A 25,032-nucleotide genomic window follows, 5' to 3' on the forward strand; every position below is an offset into this window, starting at 1 on the left:
CCAATACCCTCACTGTGAACATCTATATACTAAAACTCTCGCTTGTTATCTTGTTTGTGACTGAACTTCAGCCAAAACAGTACATGATAGCGCGGCAATTTTAGGCCCACCTTACTCACCATTGTCACTTTAGTGATAATGCAAGTAGTTTTATTGAAATCGGTCGTATATTTTTAGTTATTCACATTTTAAAGTTTAAAAGGAGGGGAGGAGGGAGGGAGTGGGGGAGAAGGGAGAGGGGAGGGGGGGGGGGGGTTGAGGAGAGAGGGGAGGTGGGGGAGGACAGGGTGCTGCACCAATGCAGGAGAGGTTTGGGCCCAATGGGTCCACTTGGTCTAGTGTTTTTTAAATTTCATCCCTCTTAGCTTAAACTTCTTTTTCTAGACTCCCCTGCCATGAGAAAAATATTATATTTATCCACACATAAAGACCACACATAGTTTTGTAAATCTTTCAGGTCACCCCTCAGTCTTTTACATTACAGTGAGAATAAACCCTGCCTATTCAGTCTCATTTTCTAACAACATCTCTCCATTCCAGACAACATCCTTCTCAGGTAGACACAAAATGCTGGAGTAACTCGGCGGGTCAGGCAGCATTCTGGAGAGAAGGAATGGGTGATGTTTTGGGTCGAGACCCTTCTTCAGACTGATGTCAGGGGAGGGGGCGTCCTGCCCCCTCCCCTGACATCATCTTTGTGGTGAATGTAACAGCATCAAATGGATCACATGACAACACAAAGGGTGGTGGGTATATGGAACAAGCTGCCAGAGAAGGTAGATGAGGCAGGTGCTGTAACAAAATGTTAACAACATTTGGACACGCACTTGGATAGGAAAGGTTTAGAGGGATATGGCCAACACAGGTGGGTCGTGTAGATGGGGCATCATGGTCAGCATTGGCAAGATGGCACAAAGGGCTTCTTTCTGTTTATTCACAAAATGCTGGAGTAACTCAGCAGGTCAGGCAGCATCTCGGGAGAGAAGGAATGGGTGACGTTTCGGGTCGAGACCCTTCTTCAGACTGATGTCGGGGGTGGGACAAAGGAAGGATATAGGTGGAGACAGGAAGATAGAGGGAGATCTGGGAAGGAGGAGGGGAAGGGAGGGACAGAGGAGCTATCTGAAGTTGGAGAAGTCGACGTTCATACCACCGGGCTGCAAACTGCCCAGGCGAAATATGAGGTGCTGCTCCTCCAATTTCCGGCGGGCCTCACTATGGCACTGGAGGAGGCCCATGACAGAGAGGTCAGACTGGGAATGGGAGGGGGAGTTAAAGTGCTGGGCCACCGGGAGATCAGTTGCGTTAATGCGGACCGAGCGCAGGTGTTCAGCGAAGCGATCGCCGAGCCTGCGCTTGGTTTCGCCGATATAAATAAGTTGACATCTAGAGCAGCGGATGCAATAGATCAGGTTGGAGGAGGTGCAGGTGAACCTCTGTCTCACCTGGAAAGACTGTTTGGGTCCTTTGATGGAGTTGAGGGGGGAGGTAAAGGGACAGGTGTTGCATCTCGTGCGGTTGCAAGGGAAAGTGCCCGGGGTTAGGGTGGTTTGGGTAGGAAGGGACGAGTGGACCAGGGAGTTACGGAAGGAACGGTCTCTGCGGAACGCAGAGAGGGGAGGGGATGGGAAGATATGGCCAGTGGTGGGACCCGTTGTAGGTGACGGAAATGTTGGTGGATGATATGTTGGATCAGCTGGCTGGTGGGGTGGAAGGTGAGAACGAGGGGGATCCTGTCCTTGTTGCGAGTGGGGGGAGGGGGAGCAAGAGCGGAGCTGCGGGATGTAGAAGCGACCCTAGTGAGAGCCTCATCTATAATGGAGGAGGGGAAGCCCCGTTTTCTGAAGAACGAGGACATCTCGTAAGCCCTAGTCTGAAACACCTCATCCCGGGCGCAGATGCGGCGTAGACGGAGGAATTGGGAGTAGGGGATAGACTTTTTGCAAGGGACCGGGTGGGAAGAAGTGTAGTCCAGATAGCTGTGCGAGTCGGTGGGCTTGTAGTAAATGTCCGTCACTAGTCTGTCTCCTGTGATGGAGATGGTGAGGTCCAGAAACGGGAGGGAGATGTCAGAGATAGTCCAGGTATATTTAAGGGCAGGATGGAAATTGGAGGTGAAGTGTATGACACTAATGGATATTACTGCATTTTAATTCACTTTTCTTTATAGATGTTACAATAAATTTTCAATAAAGTGCAATAAATTTTCCAAAAGAACTGTTGAAATGTAAGAGAGCTTGAGAAACAGGACCCTAGAAAGTTTAAAGGAAGCTTGGGAAACAACCTGACAAGTTCAAAGGGAGCTTGGGAAACAGGTGCCCAACCAACGGGATTTCCAAACAGTCAGGCAGCAGATAATCAGTATTACTGCAGTTTGCAAAGAAATCCATTGATTCAAATTAAACCTCAACAACATTCTAACTAATTAACAGGAAAGCAACAACTCCAGGAGGCAGCAAAGCAAGATCTGCAAAGAGGTGTGACAAAGAAAGTGGACACGTCATTTTTATTCAGATTCTGGAATGGTCTGCGAAAATGAAAAATATGCAAAATTAGCCCCCTTACTAAATAATGAAGGGAGAGAGAAAACAGGAAACGAAACAGGCCATATAGCCTGATGTTACCAATAGGGAAGAGCTAGAATCTTTAACTATAAAAGTAGGAAATTATATATTTTGATAGAAAGAATTCTATGGTGAAATAATTTTGAAAAGGTGAAAGGCTAATAAACGTTAGTATCCAGGGGAACATCTTTAACGACAAATCACACATTTATATGTAGGTACAACGACTAATTGGCAGAATTCACCATAGAGAGAACATGGAATCTAGTGAGTTGAGGGAACAGAACAATGATAGCCAGAGCATATCAACAATGTAATAAAGTGTTGGACATCTTAAAGGTCTGAAGGTGGATAAATCCCTGGGGCCTGGATTGGTGCATCCATGGATGTTGCAGAAAGCATGGAAGGAGATTGCTGCGGCTATAGGAGAGTTTTTTGTATCTTTGTTAGCCACAAGTGAGCTATCGGAAGAATGGAGAATACCTATGTTGTGGCTTTGTTGAAGAAGGGGGAGCAGGGAAATGCCAGGAACTACAGGCCGTGAGCCTTACATCAGTGATGGGAACGTTTGTGGAGGGATTTTGATAGTCAGGGTTTTTTTTGCATTTGGATAGGGAAAGACTGATTTGAGACAGTCAGTGAGCTTTGTGTATGGGAAATAATAGACAATAGGTGCAGGAGTAGGCCATTCAGCCCTTCGAGCCAGCACCGCCATTCAATGCGATCATGGCTGATCACTCTCAATCAGTACCCCGTTCCTGTCTTCTCCCCATACCCCCTCACTCCGCTATCCTTAAGAGCTCTATCCAGCTCTCTCTTGAAAGCATCCAACGAACTGGCCTCCACTGCCTTCTGAGGCAGAGAATTCCACACCTTCACCACTCTCTGACTGAAAAAGTTCTTCCTCATCTCCGTTCTAAATGGCCTACCCCTTATTCTTAAACTGTGGCCCCTTGTTCTGGACTCCCCCAACATTGGGAACATGTTTCCTGCCTCTAATGTGTCCAATCCCCTAATTATCTTATATGTTTCAATAAGATCCCCCCTCATCCTTCTAAATTCCAGTGTATAATTTCTCACGAATGTGATTTAAGCTTTTTGCAGAGGTGACCAAGAGGATTGATGATGGCAGGGTGGTAGACATTGTCTACATGGGCATTAGCAAAGCTTTTCTTAAGGTCACACTGGGTAGGCTGGACCAAAACGTTAGAATACATGAGACCAATGAGTTAGCAAATTGGATACAAAATTGTTTAGTGGCAGATAACAAGAGGGTGTGTGTGGAGATCAGATTGGAGGCCTGTAACTAGGAGCGTACCACAGGGATTGGGGCTGAGTCCTCTGTTGCTTGTTAATATTAATGTTTTGGATGAGAATGTCCCACCATAACTTTACACCGAAATTGGTGGTATAACGAACAATGGAGAAAATTGTCTAAAGTTACACAGAGTATAGATCAACTGGGAAAGTGAGCAAGGGAATAGCAGACAGAATTTAACAGATGGAAACTACATTGTTTTGTGAAAATGGTAACATGGGTAGGGAGGGTGGTAAAGGTATGTGGCATGCTTGTCATCATTGGCCAAACAATGAGTACGATAGACACAAAATGCTGGAGTAACTCAGCAGGACAGGCAGCATCTCTGGAGAGAAGGAACGGTACAATAGCCTGGTCGTCAAGTTACAATTGTACGTAACAGTGGTTAGGCTGCACTTGGAAGTAAAGCATGCAGTTCTGATTCCCACATTGCGGGAAAGATGTGATAAGCTAGAGAGGGTGCAAAACGAATCACAAGCATGTTGCCTGGAGGGAGGACTTCAATTAAAAAGAATAGATTGGCTGGCTCTGTTTTCCCTGGAGTGTAGGAGGATGAGAGATCCAATTTAAACAGAAAACAAGCGTGACAGCATAGATCCCAAGAAACATGGAGAGACATGAATGTGCAGATGCTGGAATCTTGAGCAAAAACACCAAGTGCTGGAGGAACTCAGCGGGTCAGGCAGCATTGGTGGAATAAATGGACAATGTTCCTGGTCGGGACCCTTCTGTGTTCTGACCTGAAACATTGTCTGTCCATTCCCTCCACAGAAGCTGCCTGACCCATTGAATTCCTCCAGCATTTTGTGTTTAGATCTGAGAAACTTGCATTACGTAGCTGGAGAGTCTTGGCATTAGAAGGCAAGAATTGATTGGGCTACATCTACAACTCTCTGCAATTTCTTGCGGTCTTGGGCAGTGCTACAAAGCAAGCTGAAAACCAAAACAAGCTGTGATGCCACCAGAGTTCTTCAAATTACTTAAATGAGTGAGAGTCAATATTTAATTTACTTCATTGTTCCCTTTGTAGATGCAAAGGTAAATGCAGAACACTTGCACAATATTCCAACTTTAGGTTTTCCGTAAACACATTTATTTCTCCGCAAAATTGCCTTAATCAAGACAGTTACTGATTCGGCAGATACACTACTCATGTTAACTGAAATTGTCTGGCAATAAAGTTTTTAAAAAATTACACTTGAGCACAAAGATGAAACTCTGGATCAGGGCCTACAAAGCAACCAATCCAAACAGGATAAAGAGCAAAGCTCACATTTTCAAGGGGAAGGTCTACAAAAACACAAGGTCAGAAAGGTTCTGTTGACATCTATATAATCATTAACACTTGCACAATGATACCAAAGCTCAAATGATACAAATCATTTTAGACTGTCCAGCCAAACATGTTGTTGGTTTCTGATGATCAAGATACAGGGCTCTCTGAAGACTAACAAAGAAGCAATCACGTGAAAGCCGATAGCTGTCTGGCTGAATAAGTTTAGCACTCTGCCATTAGAGAGCAATTACGCTAGAATATGGATATACTTCTTTAACTTTCTCTGGCCATACTCAGTAGGTCATACTTGTTCTTTGGACAAGGCCTTTTCTTAGTGTCAAATCAAAGACACAAGCCACTGATTCATCTTCTGTAGAAAGCAGCCCATCTCATATAGAAAGCCAAAAGGGCCTTGCATTTCATTGTGTCTATCAGCCAGTCAAGGACTCAACCGAAGGCCATTTGTCTAAAGGGCTGTAAAAACCAGACCGAAGAAAGCCTGAGCCTTCTACTCCCAATGTTTCAATGTATGAGCAAAATCAGTTCAAAGATCCTGTGTAGTGAAGTCAGTGGGTGAGTTTTTTGTCCAAAATCTATCTGATAATCGGATGATGTATAGGATGCACAATTCTTCAATATTGTTTGCTTCACTTTCTGCTGTCGGTAAACATTCCTTCTGGGGTAAAGTGTGCAGACACTCTCTCCAGTCCTACCCAAGTTGTTCCTCTCGATGTGATCCTCAGCACTTAGAGCAGCACTTGTACTAGGTTTGCAGGGATGAACTTAGCTTCCAATTGTTTCCCACTTTCATTCTCCACCTCATTCCCAAACTGACCTGTCTGCTGCGGCCTTTTGCACTGTTATGATGAGGCTCGAAGAATGCACCTCATCTTCTGCCTGGGCATGTTGTAGCTTTCCAGATTCAATGACAAACTAAACAATTTCTCGGTTTTCCTGTTTGGATCAGTACTCACCAGTTCTGCTGCAAGTCATCCATTTCTAATGTTGGCTTGAGTTTTCTCACTTTAATAGCGTGGCCTGAACCTTCTGGGCATTTCCTTCAGCTTTGCATTTCACGGCTATTATGTTCCTTTGTTCATGTTATTTTTACCCCAGTATTCCTCATTAACCTATCAACCAGGTAACATTATAATCAGCAGCTTATAATGTGGTCTCACCCTATCAGTGATATTCTCTTTTAGTCTCTTCCATCACACCCAACATTCTGCAATTTAAAAGTAACTTGTTTATTACTCTCTTTCCTAGTTATTCTGTTTCTTTTTCCACAAATGTTGCCTGGTCTGATGAGTGTTTCCAGTATTCTTTTTCAGATTTCTACCATCTGCAGTATTCCTAATTTTCAGCAAATCTAGTAGCCAATTCAACCATCACAGATAAGATACATGGATCTGAAGCTTTGTGGATTTTCTTATTTGATGAAGGGAACACAGAGTTCTGGCAAGTCATATTGCTGCCTAGGCTGAGTACCAGTAGAGACTCAGAGGCCAAGCTGCTCACTGTAACAACATTCAAGTCATTGCTGTATAAATGCTTTCTCGCACAAGGAATAAACTTCAGAGAGCAATCATTTTATAATAAATGCTATATCAAGCTGATTTACAGTATGCAGAAATAAGCAATACCAATTCCAAACTACAATGCAAACATACCAACTACTTGGACCATGCTCTTTTGAATCCTCTCAGCCATCGTGATGGAACAGAATAAAGATTGATAGTCATTACCTTATTTCTAATACTCGTCCAGAGAAGCTTGAGGCAGAGTATGCATTGACTATTCCACCATGTGATGCAGGCATTCCAAACTGAGTCTGCACTTTCCAGATAAACTGCACACGGTGTTCCTTGTCAGGAAATCTGTGAATAAACACCCTGGTTTCTTTCACCCTCTACAGTGCAAGGGCACTGAGGCTAATTGCAAGTCCTGAATTCAGTCTTGGCAGAGCTGAACCGTGAAAAGTGGCCAGGACCTCCAGTAATATATACCACGCGTTTCATGTCCCTATTCAATGCCTGGGGGACTGCACAATACTTCCTCATCTACATGTATTTATCTTCCTGGTCTGTCTCAAGGAATGGATTCACTGATATCAGGTGCACATGGCCACAATTTTCTATACAGTGTGAATGAAAGCAGTTCAATTAACTATTACAAAGCCACCGAGAGGTCCACAATAGACAGCAGCATAAAATCAATTGTCACGTGCACAGTCACGTTCACTAAAATAATACACAAACAGGGTACAAAGATAGTGACGCGACGTTAAATGATGCTCAACTTCATCTGTTGGTGTGAGAAAAGAAATGTCATTGTAAATAAATTTCAGAGATACACACTGTGATCATTCCATTTGTACCCACTTCATAATTTTGGTGTGTGGGGACAATTTCAGTGCTTTCTTTATCAGCTTCCTTTTTCAAATTGCTGAACAGACTGAGCAGCTACAAAGAGGTCAGGGAAGTAGATGTCCTCCTCAAATCAGAAATCCAATCCAATGTCAGCCTTGTATTTCAGACGAGCTATGAAGTAACTTCCTTATTCAGTCTATGTAGTTGTGCATTAAGGATGAAAGGGGAGAGCCAAGTCACATCTTGCACAGTAGAACAGAGCTTGTCCAAGACTCTGCTCCGAGGCTTCTCCCTTTTACAAATACCGTTATGGCGATTCAGATTGGTCCTCTTTTGACTCGTCATCCCTGGTCTCCTTGTTTGCTTCAAGATCAAAGTTCTGGTGGAGAGAGGAACAAGACAGCATAAGCCCAGTTATAGATAACACGCTAAGCATACATACATCCTCCTCCTCAGTGCTGCTCAAGTCACAGAATCATAGCCCACCACTGCACGATCTCCTCATAGTCCTTCAACAATCTATACTGATCTCACTGCTCCAGCATTTCATCATAACTATGTAATAGTAGCAAACTAATCCTCATACCCAGCTTATTCACAAAATGCTGGAGTAACTCAGCAGGTCAGGCAGCATCTCGGGAGAGAAGGAATGGGCGACGTTTCGGGTCGAGACCCTTCTTCAGACCCGAAACGTCACCCATTCCTTCTCTCCCGAGATGCTGCCTGACCTGCTGAGTTACTCCAGCATTTTGTGAATAAATCGATTTGTACCAGCATCTGCAGTTATTTTCTTATACTTCTCATACCCAGCTTTCTCCAGACCCTTGTTTCAAACCTCAACCGACCCCATTACGCTACTTGAATCCTCCAGTCACAATTCAATCCAAGCTAATTTCTTGAATCCATGCCAAACTCATTCCATTGAGCAACATTTTGACCAATGACAATGGAGAAATGGAAATATAATGAAGATCTATTTCCAAGTCAGGATGGTGCATGGCTGGAAGAAAACGTGGAGATGGTGGTGCTTCAATACACCTGCCCTTCTGAATGATGGAGGTCATGGGTTGGGGATGTACCATCATAGAAGCTCCTGATTACTACAGTGTGAGTAGATTTAGCAGAAGGAACCCTTGTCTGCAGCCAAGGTGTGAAGAGAAGTTAAACCATTAACATTGTGAAGAAAAGTCATGGAAAGCAGAGCCTGGTCAATATTAGCAGAAGGACTTCATGTTGGCAGTAAGAATGTTGCTATTTATTGACTACTGAAACGGTAGGGGAAGCATGCCAAAAATGAATGAAATTGAAGGCCACAGAAAAAAAATCCAGGACTATTACCCTGGAGAAAAACTGGAATCCTTAGAGAAGGAAAGAAAAGCAATGGAATCTTGAGATACTAGAAAAGGAGAAATTAATTCCAGGATAACAGGAAAAGGAATGGAATACTGGTTGATTGAAACAGAGGGAAATAAATCTGGTCCACTAAAGCAGAAGGAACAAGTTCCTGGGAGACTGGAACGGAGGGAACAGGTTCCTCTGAGACTGGAACAGTGGAAACATGTTCTCTGAGACTGGAATGAGTTTCTGGGAGACTGGACACAAATTCCTTAGAGATTAGGGAGCTGCTATGTTTGAAGTACTGCAAGCACAATGCTGTTACAGTCAGAAGAATTGCTGCCTTAAGAGGTGGGAAGGATAGAGAGGGAGGTGCTACAGAACATGTTGAGTGTTTCTTGCATTTTTGCTTTTATTTCAGATTTCCAGCATCCACAGCCTTTTGATTTTTATTGTCAGGTTTTAAGCATCTGAAGTAGTTGAAGCCAGGGTAAGTCACTTAATTAATTCACTTGATGTTCCTGGACCTGTCAAATGAAAGAAGAAAATCAGCCAGGGATCCTACTTCAGTGATTGAGATTCTGGGAGAGTGTGTTGAAAGCTCATTGCCCATTTACAAGCATGCATGTCACAAACATTAATGCTGACGTACATTTGGATCAATCTTGGTTGAAATGTCATCCCGTGGACAATGACCTATCAAAGAGTTGTCAATGTCCTCGAGGAGAAGCTTGCAGAAGGCAGAGTACAGAGCCACATATGGTTTGTGCTTCAGCATTAATTGAGTTTCTTTTCACAGCTGCTCCCAATGCAGTGAAATGTTGGCCGCAGATCTTGGCCAGCTCACAAAAGCATACCATTGCCACCTGCTGATTTCATACCAGTATTGCAAATCAATGGTACTGGATCAAAGTCTGGGCAAATGAAAGTCAGATGATGGATAGCAGAAGCCTGGTCAAGCTGATTCTACTCTATACTCTGCATAACAATATAATATAAATCTGTCAGTACCTGCAACTGGATGGCAGATGGCTCATCTGGCAATCCTCATAAAAATGAATGATTGCAGTTGATAATCATTTGTGAGGTGTTTCATGGGGGCCAATACAAAGGAAATGCTGTCTACATACAGGAGGATAGAATGGGATCTCACCTATTGCAACCACATGGGTTGACTCGGAGATGGGTTGACTCTGAGAATTTTTTTGGCATCTGTCATTAGATAACAACAGTAAAGAACAGAAACTTGCCTAATCAATTGGGTTCTGTAATAATGCTTACCACCGCGCTCCATTGGATAAAACCAACAAAGAAACAATAGCCAAGCTACTCCAAAAGGCCCAAGAGTATGCATTGTCGAAGCTTTTAACTTAAGACATATTCAGAAGAGCACTCCATTTATCAGATTGGTCATGGGAGTAATGAGTGACCTCAGATTGCAACTAATGAAAGATGATATGTGAGGTACATCAAGAGACAACACAGCTGAAACAAAGGTGATATGAGAGGGGAAATACATACACACTTGCATGAGCTCACACATGTGTGAACACATAAATGAAAACACGCATACACATACATACACGAGCCCAGGCACATACACACACACACACACATCCAAGAAAAGGTTATAGAGAGGCTGTCAGCCATGGGATGGGTGAGCAAGGTATATGGCTAGGGCAGCAAGGGATTTAAGTCAGCCAGTTTGAAGGGTGGGGGAGATGTGAGGTTGGGAGGAAGGAGGGACTATGTGAAAAAGATGACCAGGGGATTTATTGGAAAGTAATCATCAGCAGAGGGAGCGTGGAAAATTCAGCTCCAATTTATTGGTTGGGCTTCCTAAATCTGTGAAACTACTCCAATTAACAATATATACAGCACACAACTGTTGCAGGTGATGGAACAGAACAGTAAATACAGAGTAGTTAATCTCAAACTCTGGCATCTATCCTATGCCTCAACAAGCTCACAATTAGATGCATTCTCTCAGTAAATTAGATTAGTGATTGATATTTTCCTCCATCAAACTGAAAAAAAATTAGAAGACAGTGATCTGGAACAGTCAGAAGAGCAGCTGGAATTGTCATTCACCATTACACGAAGAAGGAATGATGAATTAGGGTGTAGCAAGGTTGGTGGTATGGGAGAGTGGAGGATATAAGAGGATGAAGCTTGCTGCATTGAGTACAGCAGCAATACTGCAAGCTGGTCAGTGGGTGGCAGTCATGGGGTGATGTGCAATTCCAGATTGTGGGCCGAAGGGGCTGTCGCTGTGGTGTACTGCTCTATGTTCTACGATACAGGGTAAGAGTGGTTGAAATAGGAGCTTGGTAGGGCGATGGTGAGATGTAGGCGGATGCTCATTACAATAGGGAGGGATAGTAAAAGAAGGTGATGTAGCTGAAAGAAACACTGGATCTTAGCCTACAAAAAGGAAAATGGGAAACCAGGGAACCTGACAAGAGGCCTTAATGCCATTCCGATTAATTTTCAAGGCTGAAAGAATTATAATAATTACACTGACAATTTCAGTCCCACTGCATCCAGTTCATGGTTTAGTAAATGAAGGCTTACCTCTAGCTCCCGCATAACTTCATCCATGAAATCACTCGAGTTCTGCTTGTACGACATTGCCAGTTTTATTGTGTCACGAAAAAGCTACAGAAGGAACAAGAAAGATAATTTGCATATCTGTAGTGCATTTCTCAAGGACCTCTGAAGCACAATCACTGCAGAAAACGTGACAGCCATTTTGCACACATCACAATCTCGCAGACAAGACAGAATGACCAGATTACTTTCATTTGGAAAAGTGACATTGATTCAGGATAAATACCAGAAAAATATCCTTTCTTCTCCAAGTACTGCCATGAGGTCTTTGACACACATTAAAGATGGTAGGCAGAACATTAGGTTAACATTTCATCCTCAGTAATAAAATTCCCTCAGTTACGTATTCAATTTCAGTTGTGGTTCTGCAATAGCACTTTTGCACCTTGGGTCATAAAATCGTTGCTTTGATCACCCCACCAAGTGACCCGAGCACAATAAATCTAGGCTGACACTCATTGTTCTGTTCAGTCTAGGAATTACATGGAATCTTCAGTATAGGATCAAAATATTCTATTCCAGCCAGTCCACGCTGGTAATTATATAGCATAGAAGCCATTCCACACAAACTTCCCCCATGCTCATGACCTGCTTCCATCCCACCTCTGCATCCTTGGATTTCCTTTTCTAAAATAAATTTTTAACTTAATAAGTGTACAATTTGTTCAAATAAATTTAGTATATATTTTATATTTACAACATAATCCACTGTGTCACTATATATATATGAAGGTAAAGGGTCCAATAGATTATAAAATAATAAACGGAAGCTTATTCTTCTGTACTTGGACAGTCTCTCATCATCACCACCAGTTCCCACTGCAACCCTTCTCTTATGTGCATTGAGTGGTTACTGCAGTAATTCTTCATTTCTTTCATGTTAATAAGGCCATAGCAAATCAAATACAGTGTTAGGATCATTTCTTGTGGAATAGAATCGACAAACTTCCATCTTATGACAAATCGAAGGTATTTATTCACAAAATGCAGGAGTAACTCAGCGGGTCAGGCAGCATCTCAGGAGAGAAGGAATGTGTGACGTTTCGGGTCGAGACCCTTCTTCAGACTGAAGAAGAGTCTAGACCCGAAACGTCACCCATTCCTTCTCTCCTGAGATGCTGCCTGACCCGCTGAGTTACTCCAGCATTTTGTGAATAAATACCTTCGATTTGTACCAGCATCTGCAGTTATTTTCTTATACTATCATGACAAATGATCAGAACCTTGATTAGATCACACTGGGACTACTGTGCCTTAACATAATCTCCATGTTATAAAGTGGAAACCAGAGCACTGGGAAATGTGGATACTGGAAATGTGAGGATACACCTGATAGGAAGACTGATCAAAGTAGGGCTCATTTTCCTGGGAGAGAGTTGCTGAGTAAGTTCGGCCATAACGTCAGAATACTCTCAGTGGGCCAAATGCTTACTTCAGATTCTATTTCTTAAGTTTGTAAATGAAGATAAGATTTTAACTTATCAAAAACCAGAGTGATTAATAAATCAGAGGAAATTTAAAATAACCTCTTTTGCACAGGTTTTCAGAATGGGTTCTAATTGTTCTCTATGCAAGTCATTCTTTTCTCTCTATTTCCTCCTTTTTTTGCATTTGTACTATTTCTTCCAATTACTGCCAAAGTCTTTGGCTTGGAATACCACCAATAACTATACCGGTTCTACCTCTTGAGTTCTCATAATATATCATGTCCTTTCTTCGCTATTCATATTAGGAATCCAGACTTCCTTCAATGCATTTTCCCATAGTGTTGCACCTACCTTTACCACATTGGTCCCATCCGCCGCTGACACAAAATAAAAGGGCAACCCATGCTTCGTGGCAAAGTTGAAGCTTTTCTGTGTGATTTTCAGGTCAGCTGGAAGATAGGAAACAGTGTGCGTTTCATTCGATGTGTGCTGGCGATCACTGTGCCAATGAGAAGCTCTACAAATCCTCCACTCCGACTGAGAAATCTGACACAGATTCTCAAACGGACACAAAATCTTAAACTCGACTCTCAAAATCATTTGCACTCTACCCAGCCGCGGCCATCCGTCAGTCTTGCACTCTTTCTGTATGCCTTCATTCATCAGTCATAAGCCCGTGTTTTCCTACTCCCGGTCCACCATTGAGCAATGGGGAAAATAAAACTAGAGTCATTTTGAGATACAGCGCGGAAACAAGCCCTTCATCCCACTGAGTCCACCCCGACCTACAATCACCCACACACTAACTCTATCCTTTCCACTAGGGACAATTTACAAAAGCCAATGAACCTGAAAACCTGCACGTCTTTCGGATGTGGGAGGAAACCAGAGCACCCGTGAAAACCCATGTGGTCACAGCGAGAATGTATAAACTCCATGCAAACAGCACCCGTAGTCGGGATCGAACCACGGTCTCCGGCATTGGAAGGCAGCCAGTGTGCTGCCCCACGAGACTTCACCAAATTAAACAAACCAAAGTGCAAATGAGCACTGGAATAAGTAAATTTAGGATTGATTCTGGAAATTCCTCTGGAAACAGTAAAATTTGACTTCAATTTATGGAAATAGGGATAAATATCTGGAATTATTTAAGCAACAGTTGGTTACAGTGATGAGATTAACTGTGAGATCTCTCCCAAAAGATAGATGCACCAAATGGACTTTCTCATCAGCATTCAGTGTATGATCTCCTTTACTGGAAACCTCAGCTGGAAATTACAGGTCAAAAGGATCTGGGGCTTGAGTTTCAGTTTGACCAATATATAACATTTGAACTCACCGTCTATTTTATTTGCGACAATCACACAGGGGATCTCAGGCCGAGACTCCCTCAGTTCAGTGTACCAGTTACTCAGATTTTTGTAAGTTATCTTCCTCTGCACATCAAACACCTAATGTCCAAATTATAAAATAAATTAGTTTTCTTCTCTGGGCTCTTGCAGCCACAACATAAAGCTTTCCTCATTCTCGCCAATCAAACACTTTTAGAGTATTAGTACAGCAGGATAAGATACAGCATCAAGCTCCCTCTACACAATCCAATTAAATATTCCCAAAGTAGATGTATCCAGTCCCCAGATCATGCCAGGATTTTGTTCTGGAGAACATTTTGTAATGCAAACTATTCTTAACGCGGAAATGAACAAAAAGAGTATGGGATTGGAGCACAGAAACAGATGTGACAGGAGAGCTAGCAGGTCTGGGAAGAGCGGTCGCCAGCCGGCCTCACTGATTCTTTGAGTGAGCAAGTGAGTCTGCTCAGCACTCCCAGCTCTGCTCAACCCAGCCTGATTGTAGTGGCTCGAGCAGAGGGTGGGGCAAGAAAGCTTGCACAAATGCCCCATTCCAGCAGAAGAGGCCTGCAGCCCCTCAGCAGCTGGCAAATCTGTCGCCATCCATCCTGCTGGTTGGCCAAACACTTGTAGGGAGGAACTGCAGATGCTGCTTTAAACCGGAGGCAGACACAAAAAGCTGTAGTAACTCAGTGGATCAGGCAGCATCTCTGGAGAAAAGGAATAGGTGACGTTTCGGGTCGAGACCCTTCTTCAGACTGAGAGACAGGGGAAAGGGAAACAAGAGATATAGGACAAATGAATGGAAGATATACAAAAAGCAAAGATAATTAAGGAAAGGTGGAGCCCATAATGGTCCATTGTTGGCTGTAGGGTAGGTGATAATTAGTTATACAGGCACTGAAACTCAACATGATGACAGTGAAACTAGTACGTACCTCCCCCACCCTAGTCGTTGTACTAGACATTTGAAGAGTCTGAAGAAGGGTCTGGACCTGAAATGTCATCTATTCTTTTCCCCAGAGATGCTGCCTGACCCGCTGAGTTACTCCAGCTTTTTGTGTCTGACTTATTTGTATATAAGGGATGTCCATAAGCCGGGAGTTCATAACCCAGGGAGGACCTGTACTACAGTTAATGGAAATGGTAGAACTGTATTTGACACTGGATAAAATGGCAGTGGAAAGACATTAATTGAAAACCAGGTGGCCTCTCCTTGAGCGTAAGGCAGCTTGAATCTAACCCAATTAAACCAAGCAAACTTTTATTGCTGGCTCAATGTTTGAAGCAGGCAGTACATGTAATACTCGATGATATCCTTAATGATCAACAGTTCCAGCGTAGATGTTTACGCTTTCATCAGGCAAACAGAATCTATTTGATGTTTGTGGGTTGGCAGTAACATTTCGATGGATTTATCTGCATTAAACATTGTGAAAATAACACACTTAGTTACTGAAATAAGCTTTTGCATTCAAGTCGAATCTGTAATGACCCACCATGATACAGGCATGTGCCTTATGATAATAGGATGGATGCATACTCTGAAAACGCTCCTGTCCTGCTGTGTCCCAGAAATCTATGAAACAAAATAACCATAGTTTCAACTCTTGCACTTTCAAAATATATTTTAACATTTTGAATAATAAAAGAGTTACAGTAAACAAGATTTATTTCACCCTCACCAAGGCTAATCTATCTGGCTTTTCACCGTAAACGTTCTCCCCGTGTCTCAAACTCTTTGCTCTCCAAAAGGACTCTGAAGCTATCGATACTTATTTCTTCAAGCTCCTTCAACAGGGCATTTATCCCTTCAAACCTCTTCTCATGTCTGGTGTAGCTCAATGGGGGAATTCAATTAATTCAGTTAAGCCAAAGGGATTGTGTTCAAGCCAGACCCCAGAGATTTGAGAACCTATGCTGCCATTTCAGTGACTACATCATATCTTGGACTGACAGAAATGCCATATTCTCAGAGTAATTGAACTAAGGACACAACTGTTCTCTGTGATGAATGTAGAAAAACTCTCAAACCTAATTGAAGCAGTGCAGAACATTTTCAAGTTCCCTCTCTCTTTGATCAAGCTTTTACTCATTTACTTGGCTCAGATTTAATTTTTGTTTAAATAATACTATTTGGTGCCTTGAGATTTTCCATTTTGTAATAATGCATCTAGTTGCTACTGTTGATTTTCCCTGGTATCCCACCAATATTTATTTCTCAAATGGCATCACTAAAAGTGATTACCTTTTCGTTTATATCACTGCTGGTCTAGAATCTTGTTAGATGCAAAATAGTCACATTTCCTACCCGACTAAATTGACCAGAAAGCAAAAATGCATGCTTGGCTGTGATGCACATTGGTTTATTCAGAAGACATGAAAGGTGCAATAGAAATTCTATTCTGCCATTTTGTTAGATCTTGTTATGTTTGATCAACTTGGATACATTTTCTAATACCAAACAAGCATCTCAATCTCACATTGATACATTTTAATTCAGCCTCAGTACCTACAGCCTTTGAAGGAGGGTGTTGAAGATTTGAATGGAGCACTCATTTGTAATTTCACTCCTGGATTGACAGACAGACAATGATTACCATGTTGATGAAAAACATGGTCATTTGAGAATGAGTAAGTTTGCAGATGACACATCAATTGGTGCAGATGCGGATAGTGAAGAAGGCTGTTCAAGGATACAGCAGGATATAATGTGTAGGAAAGAACTGCAGATGCTGGTTTAAATTGAACACAAAATGTTGGGAGCAACTCAGCAGGACAGGCAGCATCTCTGGAGAGAATGAATGGGTGACATTTCAAGTCGAGACCCTTCTTCAGACTGATGTCAGGGGAGTGGGCAGGACAGAGATAGAATGTAGTCGGAGACAGTAAGACTGGTGAGAGAACTGGGAAGGGGGAGGGGTGGAGAGAGGGAAAGCAAGGGCTATTTGAAGTTAGAGAAGTCAATGTTCATACCGCTGGGGTGTAAGCAACTGAAGCGAAATATGAGGTGCTGTTCCTCCAATTTGAGAATGGTAAAAAAGGCATATGGAATGCTTGCCTTCATCGTTTGGGGCATTGAATATAAGATTCAGGAATCACGTTGTAAGTTGATAAAACTTTGCTTAGGTTGCAATTGAAGTATTGTGTGTAGTTCTAGTCACTCAATTACAGGAAGGATGTGGAAGCTTTGGAGAGGGTGCAGAAGAGGTTTAGCAAGATAACATCTGGATTAAAAGGTATTAGCTACGAGAAGTTGGACGTATTTGGAATGGCAGAGGCTGGGGGTGGATCTGAGAGAAGTATACAAAATTGTTATTTTATAGATAGGTTAGACAGTCAGAGCTTTTCTCCCAGGGTGGAAATGTCAAAGACCAAAGGACATCATTTTAAAGACAGAAGGGGAAAATTTAAAGATGTGCAGAGCATTTTTATTACACATAGAGAGAGGTAGGTGCCTAGAATGGACTGCCAGGAGTGGTAATGGAATCAAATACATTAGTGGTGAGTAGGAATCTTTTAGATAGGCACATGATATGAAGGGAATGAAAGAATATGGAACACGTGCAGGCCGAGAATAGGTTAACTGGGCAGCATGTTCAGCACAGACACCGTGGGCCAATGGGCCTGTTCCTGTGCTGTCCTGTTCTACATTGATAGGTTATCTAAATCCAACGCAGCTTTAGTGACAGAGGTTTTTGCTAGACTATTGGAATTCACCCTTTATTTTGTTTTTGGTTTGTTGCAAACGATTAAGAGCAAATGAAGAATGTTAGCACTTACCCACTAGAACAGTCTTGTCATTGACTTTAGTGGTGTACTTGTACAACGTCAATGCATAAGTGGACAGCTGTTGAGGACGACTGCAATACAGGTTTAAGGCACAAAAAACTGAAAGAATAAAACCCTGGCAATTAAATGTTACACCCATCTATATACTAAAACTCTCGTTTGTTTGTTTGTTTGTGACTGAACTACAGCCAAAATAGTACACGATAGCGCAACAATTTTAGGCCCCTCTTACTCACTGTCGTCCCTTTGGTGCTAATGGAAGAAGTTTCATTGAAATCGGTGTTATAATTTTTAAGTTATTCACATTTTAAAGTTTAAATCTATCTCCTAGGGAGAGAGGAGGGAGGGAGTGGAGGGAGGGGGTGGGGAGGAGGGAGGGTAAGGGTTGAGGGGGATGGGGTGGGGTGGGGTGGGAGGGGGGAGGGTAAGGGTTGAGGGGGATGGAGTGGAGGGGAGGGGAAGGGGAAGGAGTTAATGGGGAGGGGGGAGGGGGAGAGGGGAGGGAGGGAGGAGAGGGTGCTGCACCAATGCAGGAGAGGTTTGAACCCAACGGGTCCACTTAGTTTAGTCCTATTTAATAGTACCGCTAGATGACAATACACTATCAATTGTTTCAAGTTCAAAAATAATCTTTATAGTTAATTTGTTTTTGGAAGAAAAAGCGAAGTGTGTAGGCTGAAAGTAGACATCAGTCGATAGTCTGCCCTCTGTAATAGAGACATAGAGGTCAAGAAAGGGAACAGAGGTGTCAGATATAAGTTGATAGTCTGTCCGGTGATGGAGACAGGGAGATCAAGAAAGGGGAGAGAGGCATCACAGATAGGGCAATAGTCTGTCCTGTATGATATCCTCTTTCTTGATCTCCCTTTCTCTCCATGACGAGGGACAGACTGCCGAATGAGGTCTACTACAAACCCACCGATTCCCAGTTATCTAACTACACCTCCTTCCACCATTCCTCTTGCAAAGACGCTATCCCCTGCTCTCCATCTAAACATCTGCTGAAGTCCTCTTTCTTTAGTAAACGTGGTTTCTCCCCTGCGGTCATAGATGTGTCCCGCAGTCCTGCTCTCACTCAGCTGCCCCCCAGACAGAACAAGGATAGAGTTCCTCACCTTTCTCCCCACTAGCCTCCTGCATCCAACATATCATCCTTTGACATTTTGCCATCTTCAATGTGATTCCACCACCAGTCACATCTTCCCATCCCCAACTGCCTTCCGCAGAGACTGCTCCCTCCGCAGCTCCATGGTTCACGTCTCTTCCCACCCAACCTAGACTCTCCCTGCAGGCAGAATGTAGGAACAAGGAACTGTGAATGCTGGTTTACCACGGACAGGCACACAATGCTGAAGTAACTCAGCGGGCCAGGCAGCATCCTTGGAGAACATTGGTAGGTGACGTTTCGGGTTGGAACCCTTGAAGAAGTAAGGTACTAATCGTAGGGGATTCCTCCCTCGTAGGGACAGATGTGGGCACAGACATTGTGGGCTGAAGGTCTTGTTCCGGTGCTGTACTGTTCCATGCGGTGATACAAAATGACACAAATCAGAGCTGATGAGCTTAGAGAAACAGGATTTGCTTCCCATCCTTGGCCAATAAAATGTTATCACATGCAGACCTTGCAAAGGATACTATCCATCCATCAGGAATCTTTCCATCAACCTGCGAATACACAGCAAACAAAAAAAAGTCATGGTCTCAAGGAACTGAGGAACTGAGTTTCCACTCCCCATTGAACTCAATTTACCAATGGATCAATCCCTCCTCCCCTCCTCCCTCCCCTCCCCTCCTCCCTCCCCTCCCCTCCCTCCCTCCCTCCCTCCCCTCCCTCCCCTCCCTCCCTCCCTCCCTCCCCCCCTCCCTCCCTCCCCCCCTCCCCTCCCTCCCTCCCTCCCTCCCCCCCTCCCCTCCCTCCCTCCCCCCCTCCCCTCCCTCCCTCCCTCCCTCCCTCCCTCCCTCCCCTCCCTCCCCTCCCTCCCCCCCCCCTCCCGCTGAAGGACATTGCTGGTCCGAATCCGAAGAAGCAAGTTTATAATTTCCAGAGCTGAAAGTTGACAGGAAATCTGCCCTAATGTCAAAATTCACTCTTGGAAAATTCTTCATCTGGGAACCAAACTTTGTCCACTTTAGGAATCCTAAGATTCAACATTTTTTCTCCCGGGTTTCTTCAGCCTCCTTTTGAACTGAGATGGAAATTGGCTTTCAAGATTGAATACATCAAACTGATGTTGCGTCTTTTAACTTTAAAAGTGGACAGGTACATGGCTGTTCTTTTATCTGTGTCTTAGACTTCCAGTTCCTTCCCAATTTCATGTCCCACTCTGCTGTTACCTCTGAATATTTCTGACCTTGCTAGCTTGTGTCATGAGCTGTTGTGTAATTGTGCACGAGTCAGACATAAGTCAGCAAATTTAATTCTCCTGCTTTAATGTTTCATCACATTCTTCAATCAAGATAGCTCGATTAAAAAAATGTAATCCTAGCTTTTAAAAATTTATTTCCCACTTTCTTCCTATTCCAGAGTGCTCTCTTCCATAATCCCACTCAGCTTGTCGATCAAATCCTAATACTGTTTCTTCCCAAAATTGATAAGAGGCTGCTGAGCCTCCCATAGATCTTAGCCTTAAGGTCAAATATATTGACATCTGATAGATATGTCATCTAAACAAGCATGAGGAAAAAGAAACAGCAGCTTTTGTTTATTGGGTTAGACAGAAATAATGGGAGGTTATATGGAGATATAAACCAGGTGGGCCAAATGTTTTATTTCTATGTAGTAAATGCAAGATGTCATTGACCTGCCATTTGTTATTAACTCCTACTTTGAATTTATGGATAAAATCTACCATGTTTGTAATATCTGCACTGTGCCAGAAAACAACAAACAAGTCTTGACTGTCCTAACATTATTTATTTTGTGTGGCAGCTGTGCATTTATAACTTGCAAAGTGACTGGTATAGTCGCACAGTGGGTAGATCGGCAACCTTACAGCTCTAGCAATCTGGGTTCAGTCCTGACCTCCAGTGCTGTTTGTGGAGTTTGCATTTTTTCCCTGTAACTATATGGGTTTTCTCCAGGTACTCTGGTTTTCTCCCACATTCCAAAGATTAGTGGGTTGGTTGGTTGGTTCATCGGCCACTCTAACTGCCCCTTGTGCGTACGTGACTGGTGGAGTCTGTGTGCAGTTGATGGGAATACGAGGAGAATAAAATGGAATTAGTGTAAATGAGTGCTTGATGGTCAGCATGGACCCAGTGCGTTAAATGGCCTGTTTCCAAGCCGTATGACCCCACCCATCCCTAAACTTTCATTATGGAGTTGGTTGGTTTTCCCCTTTGTTCAACTGTTATAATTCATCTGTGTAAGCGATCCCATAATGTTATTGAGTAGGAAATTCCAGAATTTAGGCCTGGCAGCTCCTGAGGTTGATATTCAAATCAGAAGAGAACTTGCAAATGGTAGTATTCTTGTTTGCCTGTTCCCCTCTCATTCTGGATGGTAGAGGTCACAGGAGGGCATTCAGAGAAGTTAGCTCAACTCCCCAAATCAGCCTCACTTAATAATCTCTGGAAAAGGATGGGGAAAATATCTACAATAGCTTCCCCTTCTGAACACAATCCGGCAGGTTCTTCTGGAAGGCCAAGTGTGCACATCTGCTGAGAGCAGATTAGGCTTGACTTGATGTACTGCCCAAGTGAGAATCCCTTCCTTTGTGGGCCCAGATATTTGACAGGGACAGTGGAGGGAGGCTGACACCTAATGCGATCTCCATCCCATCTCCATAGCAATTAGCCACCCTTTTCGGAGGGGAGGAGAGAAATATAGTATTTTACAGTGATGAGCCACAGGCATTTCACCCAATCCCAGTGCCCAGCGCATTTTTACTTACTTGGATTTACCCACAGCACTGTCTCCTAAACAGATGATTTTGATGTGTTCATCGCCATCGTACTTGTCCTGGTTCAGTTCAGGTGGAGCACTGTTCTCAGCAGCCATGTTCTTTCTGATAACAACACAGACTTGAGCGTTTGTCTTGACCTTCGCCTGTTGATTCTTCCACTGGTTGCTCCCTGAGCTTGCCTCCTGGCCCTGCAGACATTATAGACTTCAGTACTCCTGCGCAGTCCCAAGAGATCCTACTTATTTGCTAACAACCATTGCCAAATCTTCCACTCTTACAGTCTTTCATCCAGTATTTTCATGCCACTGCTGCTTTTGTGAACTCACAAATATAGTCTGCCTTCATTCTGAGCCTAATGTAAATTTATGAACAGTATATTCTAAAAACTGATAGTACACTTTATTGCTGATCTCAAAATCTGAATTTACAGTATCCGACATTACAAATCTTACCCAATTCTTGACTGTTTCTGTCCCTGTTTTGACTCAGTTCCTTTGTGTCTGTTTCTTTAGATTTTTATTTTGGTCCAGGTCCAGCCCATTCCCTCTTTCCCACTGCTGTTTTCAAAGGATTTCTAAATGAATTATTGTTTTCCTCAGTATCTGTATTTCTGTTTTCTCTTCCTGTTTCTCCCTTCCTTTGTCCTTGTCTGTGTTCAATGGTCTACTCTTTTTGTCTGAGACTATGTGGCGACTCCTACTATCAATATCTTCACTGACGCAGCCACAGTAGATCCTATCCCTATGTAACCCATCATCCCAGACCTTCAGTTGCCTCTGCTCCTTGATTCTGTTTTAAATATTTTTCTGATCCTATTCTTTATCTCATGGGTATGTTTTCCTTGTATATTAGTGTTTTTTTTTAAATGTTTCTGTCTATTACTATGTTTCTTCTACATATATCTGCCCCTAAACCTACTGTTGGTCCATTTGTCTGGCAGGTTCCATCTGTAGATCTCTCAATATTTCTTTACGACACTCTCTCAATCTTTCTCAATTGTTATAGTTATGTTTATTTCCCTATCTCTCTCACCACCAAAGCTTCCAATCTTTCTCAGCACCTGTGAAACTATACATTAAAACAAAACTCACCAGGTAAGCCAGACTAGATTCTATCCCTATATGTCTGACTCAGCCTGAACCCTGTAATTTCCTTTGATTCTATCTACCCTCTCTCTCTCTCCTTGTGCCCTCACTGTAACTATTTCCCTCGCTTTATCCTATAACAACTCTAATTCTATTTCTATCCCTTTATCTTTATTCCTGATCTTTCCTTTGGTGTAGATTTGTCTCTGATATCACTTAATAGCTTTGGATTTCCCCCCACTCACTCCCTCTCATATATTTATCACACTTCTTTTTCTCTCTCAATCTTTCTATTTTTCCTATTTCTGCCTTCACTGTTCCTAACTTTCTTCTTCCTATCCCCTTCCACCCCTATCTCTTCCTCCGTCTTTCTCACCTTGAGAACTCTTTCTCTCTCCCCTTCTGTCATTCACTTTTTTTTGCTCTCCCCATTTCCCCCTCCACCTCAATCAATCCTTCTCTGCCCTCATCCTTCACTCTATCCTTTTTTCTCTGTCCCTTGTTCTCTCTATCCCTCACTCTCTATATCCCTCACCCTCTCTCCCTTTATCCTTCAGTATCCCCCTCCGTCACTCATTCTATTCCACCCCCATTTCTCTCTCCATCTCACTCAACCCCTGTCTGGCCTGGCCCTTCACTTTCTCTATCCTTAGCCCTCTCTCTCTCTCTCTCTCTCTGCCTTCCTTCTCCTCCTCTCACTATCCTTCTCGCCCTCCTCTATCCTTCTCTCTCTCTCCTTCCCCACACTCTCTCCTCTCCCTCCACACCTTCTTTCCTTCCACACCTCTCTCTCTCCCTCTCCCTCACTCTTTCTCCTTCTCTCCCTCCAGTCCTTCTTTCCTTCCACACCTCTCCCTCTCTCTCTCTCTCTCCTCCCTCCCTCTCTCCTGCAGTTTTCCTGCAGCTATGCAACAGACGCCAGGAAGGGCCCCATCAAGGGGCTGTCCGAGCGCCGCCTGGACACTCTGTTGCCAGTATTAATCTATAAACGAGAGCGACTGAGAAACACACAGTAAAAATTATAAGCAAATATTAGGGAACAAATGATAACAATTCTGGGATGGCAGCACCCCGCAGGCCCGGCGGGGCTGTCCGGGCAGCGCCTGCCTCCCCCGCCCGCTGCTGATTTTAAATGTAAACCGCTGCCCAGTGCCGGCGTGCAGCGCGTTGCGTTGCAAGGACTGGTGTTACACTTACCTGGTGGCTGTTGTTACACTTGTGGCCAGTTTTTAAAATATATATTTCAGCGTATTCTCTCAGGGATTGATTTTATTAAAGCAAAACAAGCTTGCATCTCTACACAGGGTTGCCAAGCCTCCGGGAAATGAAGATGAATCTCCCAGACCAGTCACCGCGGCAAGATAACCACAAACGGAAAGGCGGAAAAGATCAAGATAATTAGCTTTTTTAATTAAAAAAACGTTCCTTTCAACAATTTCATTTATTAGATTAAAACAATGTTACAAATAAAGGGAAAAACATGTTCGCTTCTGTGGAGGGACGAGGCAAAAATCTTCAGGTAAATGATCAATTAGAGTTGACATCCCTGTTTCTGTAACCATGTACAACACCCCAAAGGCAAGCAAAGGCCCTTTGCAACAAATACATAATACTTTTCTGAAGTGTAGTTTGTTGCACATGGCACATGGTAAAGTAATGCCCAAGTTGCGGCTTTAAGTCATCATGCTCTGGAAATTCAATGACAATTTCCATGATTTGGCTATCTCTTTTTACTTGAGTTAAAAATATGATTGGGGAAGAAGACTTCATTTTTCACTCCCCACAGTTGCTACCCAACCTTATCAATATTTATAGTGTTTTCTAGCTTTGAAATTTCAAGAATTTGTAGTTACTTACTTTTTTGCTTACTACTCCAATTAGAGCTGTATTATTTTATATTTACCAAGCAGGAAATTTGGGACCAATGTTTAATATGTTGTCCAAAATAGTGTAGCATTGAAATGTTACTCTAGACCAGGAATTTAACAACAAAATATGA

General features: G+C 43.1%; 1 protein-coding gene across 3 annotated transcripts; it reads right to left on the reverse strand.

Annotated features, from left to right (window-relative positions):
- Nucleotides 1–4,678: 4,678 nt before the first annotated feature.
- Nucleotides 4,679–24,378, reverse strand: rabl2 (RAB, member of RAS oncogene family-like 2). Of its 3 annotated transcripts, none has more exons than XM_078419616.1 (9): nucleotides 24,231–24,378; nucleotides 21,937–22,136; nucleotides 19,679–19,708; nucleotides 18,035–18,114; nucleotides 15,751–15,830; nucleotides 14,239–14,350; nucleotides 13,251–13,348; nucleotides 11,437–11,520; nucleotides 4,679–7,906 (listed from the first exon to the last, which is right to left on the reverse strand). In XM_078419616.1, the coding sequence occupies exons 2-9, from the start codon at nucleotides 22,041–22,043 to the stop codon at nucleotides 7,835–7,837; spliced, it is 663 nt and encodes a 220-aa protein (XP_078275742.1). In that variant the 5' UTR covers nucleotides 22,044–22,136; nucleotides 24,231–24,378; the 3' UTR covers nucleotides 4,679–7,834. The 3 variants fall into 3 exon arrangements, with proteins under 3 accessions (XP_078275742.1, XP_078275741.1, XP_078275740.1); XM_078419615.1 differs by lacking the exon at nucleotides 24,231–24,378 and adding an exon at nucleotides 23,040–23,925 and having other exon boundaries at nucleotides 4,680–7,906; XM_078419614.1 differs by lacking the exon at nucleotides 24,231–24,378 and adding an exon at nucleotides 22,401–23,925 and having other exon boundaries at nucleotides 4,680–7,906.
- Nucleotides 24,379–25,032: the final 654 nt, after the last annotated feature.

The sequence above is a fragment of the Rhinoraja longicauda genome, chromosome 23 (genome assembly GCF_053455715.1).
Source record: "Rhinoraja longicauda isolate Sanriku21f chromosome 23, sRhiLon1.1, whole genome shotgun sequence".
Taxonomy (NCBI): Eukaryota; Metazoa; Chordata; class Chondrichthyes; order Rajiformes; family Arhynchobatidae; genus Rhinoraja; species Rhinoraja longicauda.

Excerpts from the sequence above, each read along its gene's own strand:
- rabl2 (XM_078419616.1), bottom strand. The coding sequence starts at position 22,043 with ATGGCTGCTGAGAACAGTGCTCCACCTGAACTGAACCAGGACAAGTAC. Across the intron at positions 18,115-19,678 it reads AGATTCCTGATGGATGGATA|TCGTCCTCAACAGCTGTCCA; the intron begins GTATCCTTTGCA and ends CCTGTATTGCAG. Across the intron at positions 11,521-13,250 it reads ATGGGACCAATGTGGTAAAG|CTTTTTCGTGACACAATAAA; the intron begins GTAGGTGCAACA and ends TTCCTTCTGTAG.